At 45.5% G+C, this 18,022-nt stretch overlaps 1 protein-coding gene across 6 annotated transcripts in view; it reads right to left on the bottom strand.

Annotated features, from left to right (window-relative positions):
* The window catches only part of TNC (tenascin C), an 83,270-nt gene that overhangs the window by 33,602 nt on the left and 31,646 nt on the right, over positions 1-18,022 (bottom strand). For all 6 annotated transcript variants that reach the window (XM_081179594.1, XM_081179595.1, XM_081179596.1 and 3 more), the window contains exons 3-10: positions 14,072-15,664; positions 12,225-12,488; positions 9,760-9,875; positions 9,500-9,656; positions 7,029-7,298; positions 5,760-5,945; positions 5,255-5,344; positions 2,328-2,591 (exon numbers count right to left, since the gene is read on the bottom strand). In XM_081179594.1, the coding sequence (XP_081035720.1) occupies positions 2,328-2,591; positions 5,255-5,344; positions 5,760-5,945; positions 7,029-7,298; positions 9,500-9,656; positions 9,760-9,875; positions 12,225-12,488; positions 14,072-15,664 (2,940 nt within the window). The remainder of the gene's footprint in view (positions 1-2,327; positions 2,592-5,254; positions 5,345-5,759; positions 5,946-7,028; positions 7,299-9,499; positions 9,657-9,759; positions 9,876-12,224; positions 12,489-14,071; positions 15,665-18,022) is intronic.

The raw sequence follows: 18,022 nt of genomic DNA, 5'->3' as shown, positions 1-18,022 counted from the left end.
GCCTCGGACATGACTTCCGGTGCTTCATGAGGCACTGGAAGTTGAGTCAGGGGCCCTGCGGTGTGGGTGCTCGGGCACCCAGAGCCCCCTATAGTTGGCGTCCCTGTCCAGCAGGAAGAGGTGGGTGGGGAAGAAATAACTCTGGGCTGACGATCACTGATAAATAAAAAACAAGAAAACCCTAGGGGGTTTAAGGCTTTGATGCCAGAAATGTCCAGATTTGGACATCTGAGCTCACTTGTTTATACAACTTTTGCTCAGACCTCGTTTATACAATCCCTAGAAGAATATGGAACACAGGAAGCTGGCTTTTACTGTGTCAGACCTTTGGCCCATCTAACTCAGTATTGTCTACATAGTGTTGTGACCAATGTAAGTTCTATTCAGAGTAGACCTACTGTAATTAATGAGCATGACTAACTTGGATTCCTTGATCTAAATGGGCGTGCTCCCAGTTCAATACAACTCACTGACTGGCAACAGTTCTCCAGGGTTTCAGGCCAGAGTTTGTTATAGCCCTACCTGGAAATTCTGGGGGATTGGACCTGGGAATTTCTACATGCAAAGCATGTGCTCTACCACAGAGCTACAGCCCTTTCCCCTGGAAGATAGGAAGCTGCCTTATACAATTGCTCAATCTGTAAACTATACAGAGCTAGATTGAGCAATTGTATAAGGCAGCTTCCAGGGGAAAGGGCTGTAGCTCTGTGGTAGAGCATCTAGCTCTGTATAGTTTACACTGGCAGTGGCTGTACAGGACTTCAGGCAGGAGTCTCTCCCAGCCCTAGCTAGAGATGCCAGGGGTTGAATCTGCAGTCTTCTGCATGCAAATCAGGTGCCCTAACACTGAGCAGGAATGGGAATACCCCTCAGAATCTGGACCTTCCTCATATAGAAGTTGACAGATAAAACTAGGCAAGATGAGAGGAATGAATACCTTCCCACCATCCCTATCCACAATAGACCAATAATTTATTTCATGCAGAGAGATTCCAGTTATTTATAGCATGTGCATTTTTTAGAGTTTTGCCTTGGCAGATGGTTAAAAGAAACTGTCTGCCTTGAAATTTTCAAATGATCAGTATTGGATGTGAAAATCTAAAAGAAAGCCCTTTCCCTTCCTTGTGGTCCCTAAGTACTCAATACCTAAATGGGGGAAATGTGGAGCATGCGCTAATTTGGGGAACATCTGCATTTCACTGTCCTGGGTTCTCAAAACCAGATGAGACTATAGAGGTGAAGAAAAAACCTTCCATATGGTGTCAATGAGCTGCCCATGCCAGTCCCCCCCCCCATCAAAGAACTCTATTTTTTATTGCTGAAACATAAAAGGAACAATGGGGATTTCATTAACATCCAGACACTAATCTGAATATCAATGCACATCTTGTAAATATGTACAGAATGAAACTTTGATCTTGTTACTTCTTTAGCTGCACAGACCACCAAAACTGGAGCTAAAGACTTGGAATGGTAGGCTGGGAAACTCATACCTGAAAAGTTCTTTCCTAGAAAGAAGATGCTGTTATCATATTTATGGCTGCAAGCATGAATCAGATGTAAACTTGTGCCTTTGATGGTTTCTCTCCCTGGGAATGAGCTTTTGCATGACAAGGGCCATATTCACACCATACATTTAGAGCACTATAGCACCATGTTAAACAGTCATAGCTTCCCCCAAAGCTACCAGTCCCAGACTTCCCAGTGAAGAGAGGTTGATTGTTAGACCACTCTAGAAGCTGTAGCTCTGCAAGGGAACTAGGGGGTCTCCTAACAACTGTCAGCACCCATTATGAATTACAGTTCCCAGATTGTTTTTAAAGTGGCTATTTAAAGTTGCATTTAAGGTGTGAATAGGGCTAAGGTTCAGTCTGTCCCTAACCTGTCCCAAGTCAATCTAGAAGACTATTTAATGTGGCAACTTGCATCGCCGTGCAAATAACCGCACAGTGTCCTGGTTCCATCCTTTGCAAAAGAGGCATATTACAGGGCTCATCTTTGGGGTCAAAGCACATTTGCTGCTCATGTGCCTGACCACTGGAACTCTTGAAACATTAAAATGATGCAAACATAAGCTGGAGCAAGAGGGAAGTGGGGCTGATTGCAGAAAAGGCATATTATGGGCTGCCTATCTTTTTTTTTTGTCTGCTGTACCCACACCCCATAGGAATTTAAGCCTACAATTTGGATGGAGGCATGAACTGAAGGGTCAGAGCCAAAGGGTCAGTGTACAAGGGGCTATTGGCTTCAGGCCCTCAGCCATGGGCTGGAAACCATTGTGCAATCCAAGAACCTGTTTGGGGAGATGCAAACACAAAGGCACGTACCAGTAGAGCCAACCACTGTTGCAGGCTTGCTCTTGTGCCTGCCTTTCTCTGCCACAAGGTTGATGGTGTACTCTGTCCCAGCATCTAGGGACCTTAGGATGTGAGACGTGCTGTCGGCAGGAATCTCCATTTCATTCTTCCTCCCATCAGGGGTCATGTAAGTAAGGCGATAGCGGTCAATTTTAGCCCGGGGTATTTTCCACCGCAAAGTGAGAGTTGTCTCGGTAGGATCAGTGATTTCCAAGTCCTTGGGACGATCCAGATCTGTGTGCAAAGAGAAATAAGAGAATTGTAGAGTTGGGGGACCATTTTGGGCCACGTAGACCAATCGATTTAACAAGACTCAGTTAATGAACAATTGTGTTTGGGTGGAGCTGGAGCAGTATATTCTGTTGATCCTGTTCTTCTGGACTACAAGCTGTGTAAAAAGTGCAGAGAGAGGTTGAGTCTCCTTCTACTGAGAACTGTTATTGGAAGATTCCCAAACATTTGGTACTGTATTGCTTAAGAGATGTTTCCTCCTATATTACTGAAAGGGTTGCGAGAGGGTTGTGGGGGTTGCAGGGGTGTGGAAGCAAAAAATGTAATGCATGTTGGGTACAGATACCCCCCCACACACACACAAAGTGAGCAGCATGTTACAAGTCCTCTCACCTTCTGTGGTGGGCAGCATTGTGGCCAGGTATCCAGGCCCATGCAGTGAAACTAGAAACTGTATAATGGTGGCATTTACATTTGCTGTTCAACACACTTCTGTATCTGGCCCCGACTCCATAGACCTGTGGCCCTCAAAAGGTTGCTCAGAAGGGAATGTGGCCCTCAGGCTGAAAAGGGTTCCCCATCCCTGCCCTGTGATGAAGTTGTTAGTTGCTCAAACAGCGTTGCCTCTGCAAACCCTCAGACAGATCCTGTTGCCTGGCTGCAATTTTGTATGCGCTTTTGGGACACATTTCCTGATATAAGATACAGTGGTGAGCAGATAGCCTGCAGTTCAGACCTGGCCTAGTGACAACCACTGGTTGACCACCACTATTAGTGATTTGAAAGAAACTTTTTATTCCATGCCAATGTCCTCTTCAGAAGTGGCTTCAAGAGGGAGGTAAAACAGCCCTACCCACATACCAGTTTTCTGACTCCCCTCTCTATTCCAGGACAGGCAGAGTGCCAGTTAGAAATTTGCTGATACAGGAGGAAAGAGTGCCGTGTGCTCCAAATTTACGTGGCTTTATGCATGACAGAGCCTAGCAAGCTCTCTCTGCAATTTTGAAATGTACATATATCCGCAGAACTTTGGCACGATATTTATCCATTTTTTGAAATCACTGGTCTAGTTCAGTCCTGGGAGCTTTGTGCTCTGTAGTCCCCTCAGTATTGAGAAAGGTGTTGGTTCTAATCTAGATCATGTGAGTTGTACTCTTAAGAGTGCAGAAAAATCATTTGTGAAAGTATGTGGGATATTCTGAATGTTCATTCACCTGGTGCCCAAGGTAATTCAGCACTTCCTATGTGAATGCACACCACATCCAACAAAAACACTGGCCTGGTTTGTATGTAATAAGCAAACACGTAGGCTCCCTGACAGGAGAATGAAGCCAATTTGCTTCTCCCCAGCTCAGTATGGTTTGGCTCAGTATGTCATCCAAGCTTTGAGCCAGGATTTAGCTCTCTCCCAGTGGCGTAGCATGGGGAGTGCAGGGGGGGCTGGCCGCACCGGGCGCAACATCTGGGGGTTAGGGTCAGGGGACGCAAATCCACGGGTTAGGGGGCGCAAATTACTTGCCTTGCCCTGGGTGCTGACAACCCACGCTACGCCACTGCTCTCTCCAAACAGAGCATGAGCTCATACAGGTTTGCTCTATAGTTTACAGCTTGTGGAGAGAGTTAAAGCACAAGGTTTGAATGACCCTCCACAGTTTAGCTAAGCATAGCAGCAAAGTGAGCAGTGAGGCATAAAGCAGCCATGATCTCCTCTCCGGAAGCCTGCACATTTGCTTATTTGCACCATACCACTATTTGGCCAGGGTTACATACAACTGGGGAAAATGTGGGTTTCAAAGAGGTCTGCCTACAAGCTTTGGAAACAAAAAGGGAACCCCAACTATACACCCAAGTCCCAGTTTAAGTGGGCTGTGGTAATGGTCTACAGTCTCACTAACTGCCAGCCCATTAGAGAAAAAATAAATGATAATAATACTTATAATGATTCCTGTTTTCACTGGCTCCCCTTATTTTTCTAGGGCCCAGGGGCCAAATGTGGCCCCCCAAGCCTCTCTATCCAGCCCACAAGACTCCTCCCCAGGCCACACCTTCTCCCCAATGCCTGTCTCTCAGCAGCACTGCCCTGTGATTTTTCAAGTGCTTTTGCCTGAATCATATGTGACATTGAATTGTGATTATTCCCCTTTGTTCCCTGGATGGTGAAAGTATGTGCTTGTTTAGAAACCTCTCACTTCTGCAAAGCTGGAATGGAGCCTAGTTTACGAAGGTTAGAATCCCATCCTTTGCTTTGCCCACTTTTTGCCTCAGGCCACACCCACTACTGGCGTGCATCTCTAAAAGGGATGCCCCTGAGGGGAAGCATCCCTTGAGCTGGAAAAGCTTCATTACTCCTGTAATGCTGAGTGTTTAATGAAGACTGTCAGGGTCAGGCTGCAGCCCTGGGTGACAATACTTGAATCGAGACCTGCATAATGTATTCTGTGGCTCAGGAACCCAGGCATCAGTATCTTAAGCTGGGAAAGATGGAGGAAGTATTTATATTGAATGTGGACAATACAAAGGCTTTGTACTGCTAGTTGATCACTGCTGCTATTCCTTTCTGTGTCAGATGAGGGCACTGAAGCCTGGCTACACATACAATCCACAGCCCTGGGGTTCCTGGCAGGCAATTTGTTTCCTATTATAAAGAAGATGAGACATTTTCCTACCAGTTCCAGCATTAATAGTGGAAGGAGAGCTCTCTTTGTCCTGCTTCACAGCTGTCACTCCAATGCCATATTCAGTTCCTGGCCTGAGACCTAAACAACAACAGAAACAACAGAAACAGCTTTTTATTCATGTTGCCATTTGATTAAAGAAGTTTCAATTAATTATATGTTCTTAAACCAATCAATTAATATATTAAACAAGTATACATTTTCATAGGAATAAAACCTTAGTTGTGAAGATTTTAAAAGTGCAATTATTTATCTTTTATATTAAACATATATGTTTTGCCATCTCTGTGTCAGTCAAAAAGGTGTCCCCCTCTTTTATTTAATAAAAAAGATTAAGAACTTGTGAATGCCACAGCATGATAGGATTTGTAGTCTTATAACTAGCCCTGCATGATAAGATTTGTAGTCTCAAGAATGCAATTCAAGCTTGAGGCCATGCAACTTATATAGACATTTGGTCCAACAGTAACTTGACTACCTTTCAGGTGAGCCATACCTGTGAGTGTAGCTTTGGTTGTGGCTTGGTCACTTCTGGGTACTGTGACTTCAGCATGATCTCCACCAGAAATGGGGGCATACTTAATTCTGTAAGCTTCCGGTGTTGCTTGGCTGTTCTTCCATTCCAGGGTGATGGTGCTATCCGTCTGAGACAGGTGTTTCAGATTTTTTGGAGCATCCAGTTCTGGGCAGAAGGAAGGTGGTTAACTGTTAGCAAAGTTTGCGTATGCAGAACTGCAGGGGAAGCTTTGGGCTTAACAAATGTTAGGACATGTTCCCCATTAGTGATGGGCAAACTTCCTTCTGCTCTGTTCAGATTTGGTTCAGCATTTATGAACTCTCTCTTTCTAACAGCACAATGGTTTCTGCCCAATGCCAAGCCTATTCACAGTAGACTCACTGGCATTAATGGACATGACTAACAGGTCCATTCATTTCAATGGGTCTACCCTGAGTAGAACCTAGTAGGCAGTTATTTGTTGTCAGAAAAGTAAAAAAAAGGATTGAATCAATTCTCCGAAAGTAGATAGTTTTAAAAGTAATGGATTTGGTGCCTAGTAGAAGTCTGCTCTGAGCTTGCAGAGCTCAAGGGCAACACTCACTGGCCTCTGCAATCAGCCAATAGACCAAGGCCCACTGGGGGGCTGCTCCCCCTGTCTCCCAGGAAGAACGTCATAGCAAGAAAGAGACTAGCCTGGACCCATCCATTGGCTGAAGCAGCTGCTGCTGCTTTGCCAGAAAAGGACACCCTGCTCCAACTACCTGTTGGAGTTCTTGAACTGGAACTGTAGAAGCAGGTAATGGAAAAGAACACTCTGGTCCCAACCATTGGCCAAAGGAGCAAAAGTCATCAGCTGCTATTCAGGGAAGAACTCCAGCAAGAGAAGACCAGCCTGGTCCCAACTTGCAGCTTATGGTTTGCCAGTTTGCTCTGATCATACACTTTGCTTTGCCAAGTGATCTGGGAGAAAGTCAGATCCAGTACAATTAATACAAGACCTGACAAGCACATAGAGCTGAAAAGGGAAGTGGGAAAGTGTGTCTGTCTTCCAACTTCCTCCCCCAGCTCTATGCAGTTCTCAAGGGATGAAAAAAAGTAAATTCCTCACCACCTCATGACTAAAAGGGCACTGAGTGAGAGGGAGCTCAGTGGGTCTATGGGCACCAAAGTTATCATTCAAGGACACCATTGCATCCATTGCTGCCACACTGGAAACCATGGTAGGTAGGTAGGTAAGTAGGAAGGAGAACTCTGACCACTTCTTACCTGTGACAAAGGTTTCCGTAACAGGGTCACTCTCCATATCCCCACGTCGGGACACTAGTGTCACCTCATATTCGGTGTGTGGTTTCAGATTCCCAATAGAGTATTGGCTATCATCCTTCGAGAGGTCGATGGTTGTTCGGTCCCCTGGGACATCCTTGGGCCCAAAAGTCAGCTCAACACCATCAATCTCAGCCAATGGTTTAAACCATGTGATCAGTGCTGTAGTGTCTGTAACATCATTTGCCTCAATCTGGCTGGGGGCATCAAGCTCTGTTGAGCACCAAAAAGGATGAGACAGGGATTTAGAATATTTGGATACCATACAACTCCTTCATGAATAGGCTTTTTAAAGGGTGCAAAAATAAATTTGAATGAATTGCAAAAATTATCTGGGGTGGGGGTATGCAGAGACCATACATCTCCATCTCAAAACAGTTTTCATTTTCATTAAATAATTAATTAGTTGGCTAGTTAATTTACCACATTTTCTAATTTTCTGTATCTAATAAAACATATAAAACTTGATAAAATGTTTTCCACATGTGGTGAGCAGCTATTCAATCTGACAGTTGCTACAGGCACATGCAAAGAGCGCACCCCCCCCCCGCTTCAGTACTGCTGCCCACTCACTAACCCTCTGGGGACATCCATATTCTTTTTGCAGCAGCAACGAGAACTGCAGTGACATAAAGTGCCTTTATTGTTCCTCTTTACTGCTGTAAGAATCTAGACACAGCAGGAAGGTGACCCAACAGAAATGCAGAGAGATAGTTTTTTCAACGGCTCACATCCTCCACAATTCCATTGTACTCTTTCTTTTCCTATCCCAATGTGTGTCAATATTCGGTTACTAGTCTTTCCAACAGTGTTGGCTCCCAGTACTTGTGGGGCATCTGGAAGGAGGCTGTCAGTGGGCCCTCAGCCCTAGCCTCTCAATTATGGCCCCCCTCCACTATGAAATGAGTAGCCATCTGGTTAGATGCAGCCCACACTATGTGAGAGATTAGGAGACTGCAGTTCTGAGAAGCAAATTATCTTCCCAACTGCTGCCCGTTACATTGTGGAGGTGAGGAGGGAGGACATGTGAGAAAGGTTTCAACTCCCATGACTTGCTCCTTGGCTGTCATGCCCCAGACCAAGAATCCTCATGTGCCACGTGGTTCTATCACAGGAGTTCCAAGGAGGAGGCTTGGTTCTTCCCATGTGGACCTGCTGGGACCAGATCCCTCATCTTGTTCCCTGAGCTCTAGGGAGATTCCTGACCAATGGGTGAAACCTGACCAGTGGGTGGACCAGAGATTCCCTAGAGGATCAGGAAAGACTTTAGGAGATGGTTATGTTCAGAAAGAAAAGACTGAGAGGTGAAACGATAGCCATCTTCAAATACTTAAAGGTCTGTAACACAGAAGGTGGACCAAGCTTGTTTCCTGGTGCTCCAGAGGGTTGGATCTGAACAAATGGATTCATATTACAAAAAAGGAGATTCTGACTAAACATTAGGAATAAAGTTCTGGTGGTAAGAGCTGTTTGACAATGGAATGGACTACCTTGGGAAGTCATGGACTCTCCTTCATTTGAAGTTTTCAAACAGAGTTTGGATAGTTATCTGTCAATGATTCTTTAGATATGATTCTTGTGTTGCAGGGGGTTGGACTAGATGACCATTGATGTCCCTCCCAACCCTACAGTTCTATGATTCTGTAATTCTAAGTCCCCCAGCTTGAAACTTTGCTGCACAGAAGACACCAGTGTGCACAGAAAAGGTAACAGGCCCTTTAAATAAGATTATACACCAGTTATCCAACTCCTGAATCCTAAAATGAACTGCTTTTGGGCAGGCTAAGGCTTTTACTGAGTCAGATAAGGGTTGGGTTGGGCTATCTGGAGTGTTCTGCAGCTGTAGAGGGCCAGGGTGTCTGGTGAGAAGAAGGAGCTATTGTTGCATGGGCCCTTTCCTAGCAGTGGAAGTTAAGAGGAAGAGGCTGGTTTGACTGGTTTGCTTTCTCTCTTCCCTTTCACAGCACAGCCTCTAGTGTTTGCTGTCAGACCTTGGCATTTCGTTTTCTCACTATGGAAAGAGCCCTGATTTTTCAGTATTCTGTAATTGCAGACTCTATTGGGAAAAATAGATTCAAATCAACTAAGTAGTCTTTAGTGTTAAAATGTTCTCCAGTGATAATGCTTGTGGTTTGGATATAGAGTACTTCATTATGCTTTTGTTGATGACCTTGCTCATTCTTTGTTTGGTGAGAAGCCTCTTGAAGATTGCAGCAACTATCAGTTTTGACAGTTGCTACAGTCGTCCACTGCAAATGCCATCCATTCTAGCTTTCTCTCAGCATTGCTGCTTGCTCACCTTCCCAGGGTATCTATTTTCTTCTTGCAACAAACAAGAGAAGCAACTCACTAAATAGTCAGACTAATAACTGGTACAGTCACCTAGAGGCTGATCACATTCAGTTGCTACTTACTTGTTGTTATTACCCTGGAGAGGCCAGGTCCTCTGGTTTGATTCTTCACAACATAAAGAGACACATTATATTGTTGTCCTGGTGCCAAGCCTGGTTGCAAATACGATGTTTGGGGCTTCTTCAGACTGTTCCTGATTCCCACATTGTCCTCCTCCTTCTGCAATGCAAAAGTTAAACAATTGGAATTTAAAGAAGCAAGAAATGTAACCAGGACGCTTCACATCACAAGGGACCCATTCATAGGCCAAATCTTTCCTTACCAGGCTGTTAAAAACAATCTCCCATCCACTGAATGGGATGTCCAGGGGGTCCCACTCCACCTCCACTGATGTCTCTTTAATAGATTTGAACTTCAAGCCATCTGGAGCAGGCAAATCTGGAAAGCAATAGCAGAAAGCAGATCCATGAGGCATGGCTTCAGCATTCAAACCATATTCATTAAATATATATATATATATATATAGAAATACCCCCAACACTATATGCTGGAACACTACTTGAAAGTCAGTAAGCTACAAAGAAGAAATCCGACATACTGGGACCACACTATCAAACCTTTTCCCTGTCATTCTTGAGGAAGGCCCAGGATTTAGGACTGAAAGAAAGCAGTTCCTCCCAATCCATCAACTCATTGGAAGGTTGCAAAGAGCCACATTCCTGTTTGCAATGTGGGGTGGGGCGTGTCAGTATGCCTTTTAACCGATGTCAGCAACTGGCCTCAATAACTGATTCTGCCCCAACTGGGCTAGGCAACTGGAGCACTTTTAGAGACCCTCCAGTTCTGGAAAGCAGGTCTCAGAGCACAGGACTCACAACCAGTGGCGTAGCGTGGGTTGTCAGCACCCGGGGCAAGGCAAGTAATTTGCGCCCCCTAACTGAGAGAGAGTGAGTGAGCCAGGTAGGGGCAGAGAGCTGCGAGTGCGAGCGCCCCCCCCAGATGTTGTGCCTGGTGCGGCCGCCCCCCTGCACCCCCCACGCTATGCCACTGCTCACAACTGTGCATTGTGAGCACCAGACTCAGCAGAGAATAAATAATGCGGAAGCTAGCTGTGAAGCATAACTTCTTTTATTTCTAATAGCTACAGCAAACTAAAGAACTACTGGCTTGCATGAGTGTTACAGCTCCCACTCAGCCATCTTGTCACTACATAGATAAGACTCTCTCCACACAGAGTCAGGCAGGCAGTCAGGAGCGGAAGAGAAGAAGAGCAGTTTCCGCCCCCTCCTTTCTGAAAACATCAGATCAGGAGATTCTTGCAATGGGAGGGGGTGAAAATATCAACAGGGCAGGAGGGGGGGCTGTAAAGATGGCTTAAATCTTTTCATGCTCTGCTCTTTGGCCCATTTCCCCCCTTTGCCTACATGTTGTCATTCCAGAGTAAGAGCATTGCCTTCACTCAGGTTTGGCTTTCTGATGCCTTCCTGCTTGGTTCTGCAAAGGGTAACACAGAGAATTAGGAGGAGGAAGCTGGTAGGCAGTTCTACCCTCTGGGCTGGTCCTAAGTAAAAAAGGTAGGCAGGTGAGAGCTGGCAGGGCAGTGTCAGGGCCCATTCACCCTAATGGACCAGCCTCCTTTGCTAAATAAGAGGTGTTTTGCACTTGGCTAGTATTGGAGAAAGGATTTCTGAACCAGGGGAAACGATGGCTGCCCCAACTAGTACCCACTTAATTACATCTGGGCTCATAACATAGAAACAATAACATAGAAGCAAACAGCAGTGCACCCATGTATTCCATCCTGATTTTACAGGAAGGTAAGCATTTTGTAGACAAGCAAGTTAGTTGAATGGATCAGCTGGGCTTTAATGTACCATATTTTTTGCTCCATAACACTCACTTTTTTTCTCCTAGAAAGTAAGGGGAAATGTCTGTGCGTGTTATGGAGCGAATCCCTACAGATGGCGGGGGATCTGCTGCAGTCGTGAGCAGAGGGTCCATGGTTCCCCTTCCTTCCCTCCTCCGTGGCTCGCTTTGAAACAGCAAAGCGGGAGAAGAGCCGCTGAGTGGGGAGGAGAGAGGGACAGAAAGCCTGCTTGCTTTAAAGGAGCAAAGCAGGAGAGGAGAGGAGCTGCTTACACGAGTGTAAGCAGCTCCTGTCCGGTTGGCTCCTTTAAAGCAAGCAGGCTCTCTATCCCTCTCTCCTCCCCACTCAGCTGGCAAAATAGCAGCAAAGTTTTTCAGTGAGCCGGGGAGAGAGCAGAGCCTGCTTTCTTTAAAGGAGCAAAGTGGGAGAGGTGAGGAGCCTTCTCCTCTTATACTCCTCTTCTGCATTATTAGCAGCATCCTTCTCCACACACCCCATGCGTGCTCCTTGTCCCTTGAGTGCTTTTCCTTCCCTCCCCACTTAAAACGTGGTTACAAAGCACGGATCCACATGGATCCTCAGGATTTTTGCACTGGGTCACCCCAAACTCACCATCAGATCACATAGCATGTCCATGGCTACAGCTTGCACCAAAAAAAGCACGCACCCACTGTTGCCTGGGGTCGCAGTGGTGCAAAAACGTGGTTACAAAGCATGGATCCACATGGATCCTCAGGATTTTTGCATTGGGCTACCCCAAACTCACCGTCAGATCACATGTCTGTGGCCACAGCATGAACCACAAAAATCATACATCCACTGTTTCGTTTAGAATATTTTTTTTCTTGTTTTCCTCCTATAAAAACTATGTGCGTGTTATGGTCAGGTGCGTGTTATAGAGCGAAAAATACGGTACTTACAAGTGGCTACACGGGCACTAATTGGGATGCTCTTCTTGTTCTTCAGGATGGCAAAAACACGGATGAAGTATTCCACACCAGGCTCCAGCTCCCGGATGGTGGCTGACGTATGGTTCCCAGGCACTCTGAACTCAAAGTCTAAGCCACCAGTTCCGGTAGGGATATAGGTGATGAGGTATTCAGTGACCACATTTTCATTCTTCCATTCCAGGTTGACAGTCTTATCAGTCACATCTGTAACTGTCAGATCTTTTGGAGGCAATACTAGCAAGAGAAATTAAAAGATAAAATAAAAACATGTACTATGGCAGAGAATCAAATGGCATGTGTTTTTAAAACTGAGACACAGATCTTTTGCCATGCTAAGGGCTAGGCTGCATGTTCAGGGTAGTCATTTGGGACTGTAGGTGGGGAATCAGGGTTCTGAAGGCTCCCACCAGCACCCTATGTATGCTAGAACCTGGATTTCATATTGCTTGTTGTTGTTTTTAGAAGGAAAAATGCTACCCATTCCCTGCTGTTCAACATAGTACAGTTAAAAGAGGGCTCTATTAAATGTTTGTGCTGAACCTTTAGCTTGTTTCTAACTCTGAAGCCATCTGCACTATGCATTTAGAACAGTATCATAGCACTTTAAACTGTAGCGGCTTCCCTCAGAGACTCCTGGAAACACAGTTTGTTTCGGGTGCTGAGAGGAGGTTGCTTTTCTCGTCACTCTAGCCTTCTCTTACTTCCCCTCCATGCTTTAAAGCTCTGTCCAAGTGCTCTTTTTTGTTGTTGTTGCTCCTGAGCTTTCCCCACAAAAACCTGCTCTTTACAGCTGAATTGGAGGAAACGGAAATCCACAGAAAACCCAAATTGCTTTTCATTGCACTTCAGTTTTAAAGAGCAGGTTTTCATAGGGAAAGCTCTGGGGAGGAAAAGAAAGAGTACTGAGGCTTGGAACTTTAAAGTGCAGACCTCTGCCTAGAAAGTGTGGGGCAAAATGGGCCAATGACAAAATGGGCCACAGATATTGGTTACAACATATTAAGTAAACCTACAAAAGATTATGTACCGGTGGTACTTGACACCCAGAAAAAATAGCGAAAATGTATTTAAAAGGGTCTAATTTATGCTGGAAGTGCCACGAAGTGGAGGGAACCCTGATCCATACGTGGTGGTCATGCAAATATGCTCATGTAAATTATCCACACAGAATTAGAAACAGATTCTAAAACTCACATTTCCCCAAATACCAGAGGCCTTTCTATTAGAGATAATAGGTGATGACATTCCAAAAAAGACACTCAATATTTTTTTTGTACGCAACCACTGCAGCTAGAATAGTATATGCAAAAAAAAAAAAAAAAAAAAAAAAAAAAGGCAAGCAGAAGAGATACCCACAAAGGAAATCTGGCAGAACAAATGGATAGAATGCATAGAATTAGTAACTATGATGGCAAAACTAAGGAATAAGGATGAGTTAAAGATAAGAAAAAAGTGGAGGTGTTTTGGAGATTATCTTAGAGGGTATAATACACAATTTAACCTACAAGTAGGAGTTAACATATGAGTAGCAGATAACATCAAAAAGGAAGTCTTGAAATGATAATGGGTGAAATATGAAGATATGCAGCAGATCAAGATTTCCATAGTATGCCACAGAGAGATGGATTAGGAAGTCTTTGGAAAAGAAGTGATGAATACAGTACAATGTGTGCATAAAAGCTGTTAAAATTTCATAAATAAAAATAAATAAATAAAAGAATACTGAGAATGGTGATTCATCCATGTGGGCAACTGCCCCACCTTGCTTCCCACGGGGAGCCCATGCACATAATGGTAACTGTTTGGGTGGTACTTACCATCAGAACAGTCATCGCCTACATAACCTTCTTCACAGACACACTGTCCGTTGACACAGCGGCCGAGATCGTTGCAGTTGTTGGGGCAGGACTGCTCACTGCAATCTTGTCCCTGGTATCCCTCGTCGCATATGCACACTCCGTTGATGCAGCGCCCTTGATTGTTGCAGTCTTTGGGGCACTGCAGTTGGCTGCAGTCTACCCCGGTGAAGCCCTCTTCACAAACACACTGCCCGTTCATGCAACGGCCTCGGCCACTGCAGTTGTTCACACAGGCCAGTTCTCGGCAGTCATCCCCAACAAAGCCTTCATTGCAAACACACACACCATTGATGCAGCGCCCACGGTTGTTGCAGTCATTGGGGCAGGTCCTTTCAGCACAATCCTCCCCTGTGTAGCCCTCATCACACACACACTGGCCATTGATGCAGCGACCATGGCTGTTGCAGTCTTTTGGGCACCGCAGTTCACTGCAGTCCACCCCAGTGAAGGCGTCATCACACACACACTTGCCATTGACACAGCGTCCCCGGTCGTTGCAGTCGTTGGGGCACTGCAGCTGCCCACAGTCCTCACCCACAAAGCCCTCGTTGCACACGCACTGCCCATTGATACACCTTCCATGGTTGTGGCAGTCATTAGGGCATTTCAAGTCTCCACAGTCATCCCCCATAAACCTCTCATCACACTCACACTGCCCCTTGATGCAGCGGCCACGGTTGTTGCAGTCATTGGGGCACCGCAGTTCACTGCAGTCATCCCCCATGTACTTTTCATTGCACACGCACTGGCCATTCACACAGCGACCGTGGTTGTTGCAGTCACTGGGGCACCTCACTTCTCCACAGTCAAGGCCCAGGAAACCTGCATGGCACACACATTGTCCATTAATGCAACGGCCGCGTTTGTTGCAGTCTTTGGGGCACCTCCGGTTGGCGCAGTCATCCCCCATGAACCCTTCATAGCATACACACGAACCCTTGTCACAACGACCATTCCCATGGCAGTTGCTGGGACAAGTCATTTCCCCACAATCTTCTCCAGTGAACCCAGCATCGCAATAGCAGGTCCCATTAACGCAACGGCCACGGTCGTAGCAGTCGTTGGGGCAAATAAGCTCACTGCAATCTTCTCCAGTGTAACCTTCGTCACACTCACACTCCTCCTCCACACAGCGCCCACGGTTATTGCAATTATTGAGGCACAGGGATTGGCTGCAGTCTGTCCCACTGAAGCCTTCTGTACAGATGCACTGCCCATTGACGCATTTCCCATTCTCACTGCATGGCACCAAGCAAACTTCTTGGCTACAGTCCTCCCCGGTGTAGCCATCAAAACACACACACTTGCCATCAACACATTTGCCTTGGTCATTGCAGTCCCCAGGACATGTCAGTTGCCCACAGTCCTCCCCTGTGAAGCCTTCATCACAAATGCACTTGCCATTGACACATTGCCCTCTGTTGTTGCAATTCTGGGGGCATTCTGGTTCAGAGCAGTTGGGGCCCTTCCAACCAGGTTCACAGATGCAGCCACAGACATCATTACTGTAGTTTCCCCGTCCACTGCAGTAGGGAGTAGCATCAATGTGACCTGTGCCAGTGAAACAAGGAAGCATGCCATCATAAAAAAAAACAGCAACAGCTAACAAAGAAGCACCAGAAAACATTAAGGATTAGAAGTTTCCCTCCATTAACATAAACACATGAGAAGAGCCCTGCCGGATCAGGGCAACAGCCCATCTAGTCCAGCATCCTGTTATCACAGTGGTTGCCTGGATGCTTATGGGAATCCCACTAGCAGGACCTGAGCACAACAGCCCATTCCCAAACTTGTGATTCCCAAGAACTGGTACTCAGAGGCACACTGCTACTCTTTCCAACTCCTGGTTTAAGTCAGAAATTTTCAAAAAAATCAAACTTGGGGAAAAACCAACCAATCACCTGTACTGGCATCGTTTCAGCTTCTGACAATACTTACGTAGGCGTTCCCTTGTTCTCTTGACTTGAGCCTCCTGTTTTAACTGCTTTAATGGGATTGTTTTGTTACATGTTTTGATGATGCAAGTTTATATTGTTTTAATGTTTTATTCTCCAACTAAATTATATCTGGAACAGACTCATTGAAATTAGTCACGACAATTAATTTCAGTGAGTCTTCTCTGAGCTATGTCTCTGTCTGCTGAAGCAAAAGCCTCTTGGGCTAGTGGACAACTGAGTGTTAGCCGTGGGCAAGATGAAATTCATTGCAGGACAGAGTGCCAAATATGTTGCGCAGCAAATTTACCACAAACCTGCTTATGCGTTTTCTTGTGCAACAGCATTCACAAACAGAACACATATGCCACTAAATGCCTTTAACATGATAGAATTTACATTTGATACAACACAATGTGCCTTTTCATTATGGATGTTTTTATATTTGTGTAGCTGTTTTTGTAACCCACTTACATACTTATTTTGGCATTAAGCAATTAATGATAATGAGAAGTTGGTTCACTGACTTTTCTGCCTTCCTTGGCATTCTTGATTCATAAACCTGCGCTGATGGTGGGGAGGAATCTCAATAGCTGCAAATGTATGTGTGAATGCAGGATTGTTTTCGTGCGGCCTTTTCGAGCCTGTTCAGAGCTCACTGGATGAAGGGTGCATGGGGAATGCTTTTCCAGGGCTGACAACAGGGGCCTGTATTACCATGCTCCTGCTAAGGCCCGTCCTCTAGTAGGGTGCCTACAGCCAATACCAATTGCTTCCTAACTGTGATGCACCACCTCCTTGCATATAGTCTATCCACCTACCCAGGGTTGGGAAACTCAGGCTACAGAGCCATACACAACCCTCCATGCCTCTTTTTTTGGCCCTCAAAATGACTCTCTCCAGATCATAGACCCTCCCATAGGCTGCATCCAGCCTGAGTACATTTGGGTGGCTGGAATGCTTCTTTGATAATGCTTCTTGCTTGCCTGGATGGGAGATGGAGAAATGTGATGTGTGTGTACAGACATCTCACTTTTGCATGGCCAGAATGCAACTTATTGCACAAAAGTGAGATAGAATCCCTAGCTACCCACAGTCTATTCACAACACACTCACCATTTAAAACAGGGAAAAGTACCAGCCACACTGGGGTTTATTTTGTGACTGCTAATAAGATTTAATATTGATTCCCCTTTAAATGTTGAATGCTTTATTCATTTTGTGTTCTGAATGTGTAAGTAGGCTCTTTGAAGAAATATTTGGGAATGTGAGGTATACATTATTAAACAGAATGAACAAATAAAACAACTGCACCGTGTACCTGTTATCCATCATGGGCCTTTCTCGACTACACCTTCCTTTCCTGATTTATTTATTTGGGTCCACCTAATAGACTGAAAGCCTTTTAGGACAGCAAACATATGAGGAATCAGCAGTTTACTGTGCAGCATTTCTGAATCCCACAACAATAACACCTGTTGTTATGGCTTGGTGGTAGAACATCTGCTCTGCATGCACTGGAGCATCTGCTCCAGAATTCGGCAGCTGGTCTGGTTACTGGGAGTGGCAGTCGAGACCATATAACACTGGTCCTGAAAGACCTACATTGGCTCCCAGTATGTTTCTGAACACAATTCAAAGTGTTGGTGCTGACCTTTAAAGCCCTAAATGGCCTCGGCCCAGTATACCTGAAGAAGCATCTCCACCCCCATTGTTCAGCCCGGACACTGAGGTCCTCCTCCGAGGGTCTTCTGATGGTTCCCTCACTGCAAGAAGTGAGCTTACAGGGAACCAGGCAGTGGGCCTTCTCACTGGTAGCACCCATGCTGTGGAATGCCCTCCCATCAGATGTCAAGGAAATAAACAACTATCTGGCTTTTAGAAGACATCTGAAGGCAGCGCTGTTCAGGAAGTTTTTAATGTCTGATGTTTTATTGTGCTTTTAATTCTGTTGGGAGCCACCCAGAGTGGCTGG

The sequence above is a fragment of the Podarcis bocagei genome (genome assembly GCF_964188305.1).
Source record: "Podarcis bocagei genome assembly, chromosome: Z".
Classification (NCBI taxonomy): domain Eukaryota; kingdom Metazoa; phylum Chordata; class Lepidosauria; order Squamata; family Lacertidae; genus Podarcis; species Podarcis bocagei.
Note: the sequence above shows the minus strand (reverse complement) of the source record. Positions and strands in the feature narration are given on the sequence as shown.